This window comes from Coenobita brevimanus, chromosome 17 (genome assembly GCF_032717465.1).
Source record: "Coenobita brevimanus isolate Jiangsu-jjx chromosome 17, ASM3271746v2, whole genome shotgun sequence".
Lineage (NCBI taxonomy): Eukaryota > Metazoa > Arthropoda > Malacostraca > Decapoda > Coenobitidae > Coenobita > Coenobita brevimanus.
The window spans coordinates 33,878,115-33,886,359 of NC_136970.1; the positions used below are offsets into that span (position 1 = coordinate 33,878,115).

General features: G+C 42.9%; 1 protein-coding gene across 1 annotated transcript in view; it reads right to left on the minus strand.

Annotated features, from left to right (window-relative positions):
• The window catches only part of LOC145391149 (uncharacterized), an 82,910-nt gene extending 75,357 nt beyond the window's left edge, over nt 1-7,553 (minus strand). The window contains exons 1-2 of the mRNA XM_080265828.1: nt 7,524-7,553; nt 4,438-4,612 (exon numbers count right to left, since the gene is read on the minus strand). Coding sequence (XP_080121954.1) covers nt 4,438-4,612; nt 7,524-7,553 — 205 coding nt within the window. The remainder of the gene's footprint in view (nt 1-4,437; nt 4,613-7,523) is intronic.
• Nucleotides 7,554-8,245: the final 692 nt, after the last annotated feature.

The following is an 8,245-nucleotide window of genomic DNA, read 5'->3' on the forward strand; positions in this document are numbered from 1 at the left end:
AGTTGCAGGAATTATGCAACATTATTTGTATCGTACAAGGACAGGAACTGCAACTTATTATTTCGAGAATGTTGAGAATGTCAAAGAATTTATATATTTCCGGGTGTATATTATGAATACAATTAGAAAATAAGCAAACAGCAACATCACAAGGAATGCAGGGCACATATTATCTAGAAATGCACTTCTGATCTTGACTTTCTTCTGTAGCTGTGATGACAATTTCGCAACAATCCTCAAACGTTATCGCCTCTATCGCCTCGTTCCACCTGCCCTGATATCTGGATTCCATCAGCAGAATGTCCTGGTGGAACCGTTTGCCATGCTCCTCGCTGACTGCACCCAAGTTGCTTTTGAAGAAATCAAGGTGGGAATGCAGATAGTGCAATTTGATTGACATTTTGCATCCAAGCCGGTGGAATGCGCCGATCGGATCATCGACAAGCTGTGCGGAATCTGGTCTCCTCTGGTTACCAAGAAAACCTTCCACAACCCCTTTGAAAGCATTCCAAGCACGCTTATCATCATCTATCATTTTACCCTGGAGTTCACAACTTGCAAGCATTCTTCGAACTTGCGGCCTGGTGCATGTGCCAGCTGTCTCCTTTGCCACACTTAACTTGGGAAACATTGATCGGATATGCAGAAACGCATCGCCATCCTTGCCGATGGCTTTCACGAATTGTTTCATAAGACCAAGTTTTATGTGTAGCGGTGGTAGCAATACCTTCTCTCTGGAGATCAGTGGAGCTCTCAGAACATTGCACGAGCCTGGTGTGAGACTCTCTGTGATAGTCCAGTCTTTCCTCACGAAATGTTCTGCATCACTCCGGCTGTCCCACAAGCATAAAAAACATGAGTACTTGGTATAACCACCTTGCATTCCAAGTAGGAACAAAATCATGTTGAAATCTCCACAAACTTCCCAACTGTGATATGGGTAAGCCACTTGATCTTTGTGTGACAAATCTTCATATTCTTTCATTTCCACAAAATGTGCAACTGGAATTATTTTTTTTTTTATAAATAACAGAACGGAGGAAGGAAAAACAAATGAGTAAAAATAAATAATCCATACACAAGATTACTGGTGTCCTCTGTTCATAAAATATCTGTAACAGTTGTGGATGGGAGTTCTTTGTTGTTATGCGAAAGTACAGCTTTTAGGCTCTTCACAGAACTGTCAATGAAGAGTCGCCATTCTGAGGCCTTGTAATCCACTCCCATGGCTTGGAACAAAGCCTTAACATTAAAACAATGACAGAATTTGAAGAAGGATGAAAACTTGCTCTGGTGATTCCTATAACTCATCTTGCAACTGGGATCCAACAAGTTCCATTCACTTAGATGTGACGCCAGCAGCTCAGCACTGGACTTGGTGAGTCCTAAATCTCAGACCTAGTCATCCAGTTCTTGCTGACTGGGAAAGTGTGGAGTGTCTCCAGAACATTCTCCAACATACGATTCATCATTACTTTCCCCTCCTTCATTGATGATATCCTCATGGACAGAGACAACTTCCGTGTCCTCAGGAGGGACAGGAATCGCCAGCTCACCATTATGAGGCACCGGAGAGATCAAAGAAGGCAGATATGGATATACAGTGTTCTTTCTGCCCTTAATGCTCTTCGCATCACTTATATCAGCAATGCAAAAATAATAATCGTTGTGATGATTCGAAGGCTCTCGCCTCACTCTCAGAATTGCGAAAGGCATCTTCTTTCTCGCCCTTGTAGCGAAATTTCAAGCGCAGAGCGACAGCTACCACAAGTGTAGTATGGAGCCCAATCCTTGTCTTGATCACCCACTGCCACACCAAAATATGCTTTGTATGCACGAGCAAATTTGGTATCAATGAAGATTTTGTGTTTGATCATCTTCGGTCCAATATATTCTCCACATACATAACAAAATGTATCGACTGACATCTCGCAAGAATGTCTACTGGTCATTCTCATCAATAGAAACACCTTTAGGAACAGCTCAAAAACACGTCGGCCAGCCAAACTAGCAAGGTGAGACTAGCTCATCAAATGAACTGACTCGATCCGTGTTGCATGATGCAATAATGGTCACATCAGCGACATCTACATGGATACAGATGGTGTGTGTGTGTGTGTGTGTGTGTGTGTGTGTGTGTGTGTGTGTGTGTGTGTGTGTGACATTGTAAGCAATACGTCAGCCATTACATTGGCTCGCGGTAACAAGATTGGAATTAAACTATAGCCAAATGTTAACAAGAACCTAGAGATAAACAAAACATACACCATTGGAATCAGCGTGGAAAATTGTGTCTAACAAGACCAGAAACAATGACTAAACAAATTCTTTGTTACACAGTGTAATGTAATTAACAGTAAAAAAATTTTATTTTCATGAAATGCTAATTGTTCAAGTATTCAGGCCATATTATAAAACAGACTATACCAATGATCAATTATAGCTTAATTCTTTCATTTGAACAGCATACTGTATACTCAGTGAGAGAAGTTGCTGACCTCCACATCTAAGATCGTTGCGGTCCACATTCACACCTCGGTCAGCTATTTGAGTACCACTATCCTATACACTCTAGTTAAGTATAGATATGTTCATTCTATCATCAACATGCACATAGTCATGCACTGCCTGACATTCACCCAACTCTACTCCAATCCTCATTATAACTCCTCATTACTCAGTGAATTATCTTACGACTGAAAGAGGTATTGGCAATCCATTCACTGCACGTGCGTCCATGAGGGTACTGCTATTTCCATCCACATCAGTGGGTACACTCTACAGTTCAACACTGTCATCCATTCTAGCAGTTCCAATTAAAAAGAAAATGGAATGCAGGGCTTTAGACTAAACGTCCTGACATTAATTGTAAACTAGGACAATGGCCTCAAATATTAACCGAACTTTGGACGGTAAAATCGTCGTTTCGGACAGTTAAGCATGTCGGTTTACAAAATAGGTTTTAAGACACAGACCAAAGGTGGGGGAAGGTTTCTCTTGTGACTTCTATGTTGCAAATGGTTCGTGTAGTGCTTGGTATGTGCAAAGGCGGTTGGATTCTCCGGCTAGTAGCTCTGTCTGTTATTGGATCGATGTTAAAATGAGCAAGCCTACCCTGACCTCACCTGCTCCAATCAACCTAACCTAATCCAGCCTCACCACACAACTATCTATCTATATACCTAGGCTGCTTCCCCCAAGGAAAGGGAGGTAGCCGAGACAGGACGACACACTTCTCATTTACTCATCCATTCAAACACATTCATTCGCATCTTCGCCCCAAAGGGGAGAAGGGACAGATCCTCACCCCATCACACCGCACAAGGGTCAACTGCGCAGTGCAAGTAGTGACATCCGCAGCAGGGCCCGACAGCAGAGCTGGTTTACCCCTGCCACATCATAATAGACCCATCCCCCTTACCCGCACCTGACCTGACTAGCTGATCAGATACATAACCTTCTATAATTTTACTGAAATAAGGAATCTGAACGGTTAACTGTGACATTACATTAGCTGTGTCAAATATACAATGTTATAGCCTCACCATCAGTGATTTATTTCATCTAACCCATCCTCTTCATATAAGAAGTGCTATAACCTCACCATCAGTGATTAATTCCATCTAACGCTTCTTCTTCATATAAGTGGTATAACTTCACCATCAGTGATCAGTTTCGCCTAACACTTTCTCTTCTTAACAGAACTCTTCTTGTCTTACCACCAGTTCCATTAAAAGCGTCTAACTCTTCTAGGTATCCTGATCTAATATGCTACAAACATATTACAGCATTCACTTTCATCAATACCATGTTACCATTTTTCTTTTTCTCGTCTATTGTACTATATCCTTTTTCTTATATTGATCTCAAGTGTTGTAACCTAACGATCAGTGCCATTAATTCCATCAAAATCTTGTACAACTAGTTTTAAATTATATAACCTTACCATCACTACTTTTAATTCCAGCAACATTTTGTATGTCTGGTCTCACATGTTATAACGTAACAATCATCATCATCATCATCAACGTAACAGCTACTACCATTAATTCATTCAGAATCTTTTAAGTCTGATCTCAGGTGTTACAACCTTACCATCAGTGCCATAAAATCTAAGTAAGCCGCCTAAAATATTGTTATACACTTACCATCACCACCATTACATCCATCAATACCTGTGTCTCGCGTCACGTGTTCTAACCTTACCATTACAACCATTAACTCCATCAAAACCTTTCACGTCTGGTCACAAGTTACACAGTCTTACCAGCAATGTCATTAATTCCATCTAGCCTACTTTACATTGTTGTATAACCTTACCAACCAGTAATTCCATCACAACCCTGTACGTGTGGTCTCCTGGGCTATAACTTTACCATTACTACCATTAATTTCACTGAAACATTGTACGTCTGGCCTAAAGTGCAAAAACCTTACCATCAGTGCCGTTAACTCCATCGAATCCAGGAACACCATTTCTTCCTGGCATTCCGTCCAGTCCAGGCAGACCATCCAGGCCATTGCGTCCAGGAATACCGTCCAGACCTGGTTCACCTGGAAGTCCATCTCGCCCGTTCAGGCCAGGCGAACCTGTTAGGTTAAAACTTGAAAACTGAGGAGAGATTCATTATATATCATAGGAACTCTATTAAAAATGGTATTTGATAATTATCAAAGTCCTCCCACTCTCTCTCTCTCTCTCTCTCTCTCTCTCTCTCTCTCTCTGTATACACACACACACACACACACACACACACACACACACATATATAGATAGATAGATAGATAGTAGACAGATATATAGATAGGTAGGTAGGTAAATAGATAGATAGATAGATAGACAGATATAGATACAGTATAGATAGATAGATAGATAGATAGGTAGGTAGAGATAGATAGACTGATTGATTGACTGATTGATATAGATAGATAGATAGATAGATAGACAGACAGACAGGTAGAGAGACAGATAGATATAGATATAGATATAGATGTATACTGTAGATATATACAGAGAGAGAGAGAGAGAGAGAGAGAGAAATACATTATATCTGGAGAACCAGCAGCCAGATAGACTATTTCCTGGTCAGGCGGGCTGACAGAAGGGTAGTGAGGGATGTTAAAGTTATGGGGAACGAGGAGTGTGTGCAGCAACACAAGTTATTGATATGTGACATGGTGCTTAAGGAGCGGAAGATGAAAAAGGGGACCTATGCACCTGGGAGGAGAATATGGATGTTGAAAAACCAGGCAGTAAGGGAAGCCTTCTACAGAGAGATGAAAGTGGCAGCTGAACAAGGAGATGTTGACTGAAGTGTTAATGAACAGTACAGAGCCCTCAAGAGCAACCTCTTGAGAGTTACTGATTCAGTATGTGGATGGACAAGAGGCCCACCAAGATATAAAGTAACTTGGTGCTGGAATGAGGGTGCAAAAGCTGCAGTTAAAGATATAAGAAAGCTTTTCCAATATGGAAGAAGTGTGGTAACAAAGAGGAATACTTGGCTGCCAAGTATAGGGCTAGAAAAGAGGTTTACAGGGCGAAGTCTGAGTCACAGAAAATTTTTCTTGATACCTAAATTGTGTGGAAAGGAAGAATATGATATTTAACGAGGCAAATCAGATGAAAAGGGAGAATAGGGACATCATAGGCAAACCGTGTGTATAGAATGATGCAGGAAGGGTAGTGGTGAACAGTGGGGATATTACAGACGTAGTGAGAGCCCATTACAGCCAGTTGAATGAGAAGTTTGACTGCGACAGGGAAGGTTTGGAGTCAGCAGATCCAGTGTTTGGCCCCTGGCCTTTGATTGACGCTGCTACTATGAGCGGGGCAATAGGCAGGAGGCAGGTGGAGAAGGCAGCAAGTGTGCCTGGCTTTTTAAGGCCTCAGGAGATATAGGAGTGTGGTTAGACACTGACCCAAGTAATACGATTATACAGTACATGAGTGTGTTGTCCCAGATGATTGGCTGAAGAGTGTAATTGTAAATGTGTACAAAGGGAAGGGTTATGCCCTGGAAAGAGGAAATTATAGAGGCATAAAGCTTTTAGAGCAAATAATGAAGGTAATGGAGAGAATTCTAGAAGGTATGATTAGAGAAAAAGTGAATACTGATGAGATGCAGTTTGGGTTTATGCCAGGCAAAGGGACCATTGATGCCATATTCATTGTTCGACATCTTAAGGAAAAATAAATAGGAAAGAAAATGGAACTGTACTTTGTTTTTGTTGATTTCGAGAAGGCCTTTGACAGAGTCCCTAGAGAGATGGTGAAATGGGCAATGAGAAAGCTTGTGATCGAGGAGTTGCTGGTTAGGGTGATTATGGCCATGAATGTGGGTGCTTGCACCCTGGTAAGAGTGAATGGAAATTTGAGTGATGAGTTTTCCGTGAATATTGGTGTGCATCAGGGGTCAGTTTTGAGCCCCTTGTTGTTTGTCATGATACTTGAACCCTCACACGTGACTAACGAATGTACTCCCATGGGAGATGTTGTATACTGATGATTTGATGTTGATTGCAGAGAATGAAAGGAAGGCAGAGGAACGATAAAGGAAGTGGAGAGATTGTATGGGGCACAAGGGCTTAAGAGTAAATGCAGATAAAAGTGATGGTATCTAGGGCTGGTGGCGGTACTGTCAAAGAAGAGGGAGAATGGCCATGTGCAGTTTGCCACAAGGGCGTAGAAAGCAATTCCATCTTGTGCAGTGTCTGAAATATGTGGGTGCATAAGAGATGTAGGGGTATTAGAGGTATACTGCGAGATAATGCAGATTTCATGCGTGCGGTGTGTCGGGGAGAGCAGTTGGAGATTGTCAGGCGTGAAAAGATCGATTTTGCTGGTGTGTCTCTTGAGTGTGTGGAAGAGTTTTGTTATTTGGGATACATGTTATATCCTGGAGTTGGGGCTTGAACTAGCTCTGTGGCTAGAGTGAGGAGTTGCTGGAAGAAATTCAGGGAGCTGTTGCCACTCCTGACACTGAGAGGGCCCTCCCTCTGTGTTAGGAGATCTTTATATGCAGCATGTGTTAGGGGTGTAGTGCTGTATGGTAGTGAGACTTAGGCAGTAAAGGAAAAGGATATTCGTAGGCTCAAACGTACAGAAATGACAATGAGTAGGTGGATGTGCAGTGCATCCTTGAGTGTGAGGCCTAGGGGGGGCCAGGTTTACGATGAAAGAGTTGTGAGGTAGGATGAGACTTGAGCGTACTGGTGCGATGAGGATAGGTAGATCGAGATGGTTTGGGTGTGTGGAGAGGATGGGGGATGATAATTAGGCGCAGAAAGCAAGAAGTGTTAGTGTTAGGGGCAGGGTTGCAAGAGGTAGACAAAAAAAGACCCGGGATGAGGTCATTGAGTGTGACCTCTGGGATAAAGGACTGAATAGGGAAGCTGTCAGAGATCAAGCAGCATAGAAAGTCGCCAATAGCTGACCAGCATCGACGCATGCATGCATGTTGGAGCCTTCAAAAACGACCGAACGAACGAACATTAATTTCTCATGACATCTCATCACTCACCCTTCTCTCCTGTGCGTCCCGTTGCTCCATGTCTACCAGGAGGTCCAACAGTTCCGGGTAACCCTGGTGGGCCCTGAGGCCCTGGAATGCCAGGCAGTCCACGGTCCCCTGGCCTCCCTGGGGCTCCTGCCTTGCCTCTCTGGCCCTGGGATCCTGGGGGGCCCAGGTGACCTTGTGGTCCTGCTGGCCCAGGTGGACAGGATTCTCGGGTCCGTGAACAGAACTCCTTGATAGCATGTGGCTGTGGGAAAAAAGACATTATTATTAACAACACAGCCTCTGGGTGGTGTGTGGTTGTGAGTCAGAAGACGTTATTAGAAAGAGCTCCTTGATGGTGTGTGGCTACGGGGAAGGCGGCTTTATTATTAGCAACAGAACTCTTTTGTGGCATCTGGCTGTGGGGAAGAATGCATTATTATTAGCAACAGATATGTGGCCAAATAAAATCATTATAGTCTGTCTCAGGAAACATGAGGGAGAGAATTTTACAAAGCCTTTCCGAAAATTGGAACACGAGTGACCGTGTGAAGGATTAAGAGGTCCCCTCGGGATTCTGGACCTTCCTCTTTCCCTCTTCCGTTTTCTTTCCTCTACAAACACACACACACACACACACACACACACACACACACACACACACACACACACACACACACACACGATTCTTAAATAATAAAACAATGTGTAGCCTCTGTTTATCTATCAGTGCCCAGATATCGGTC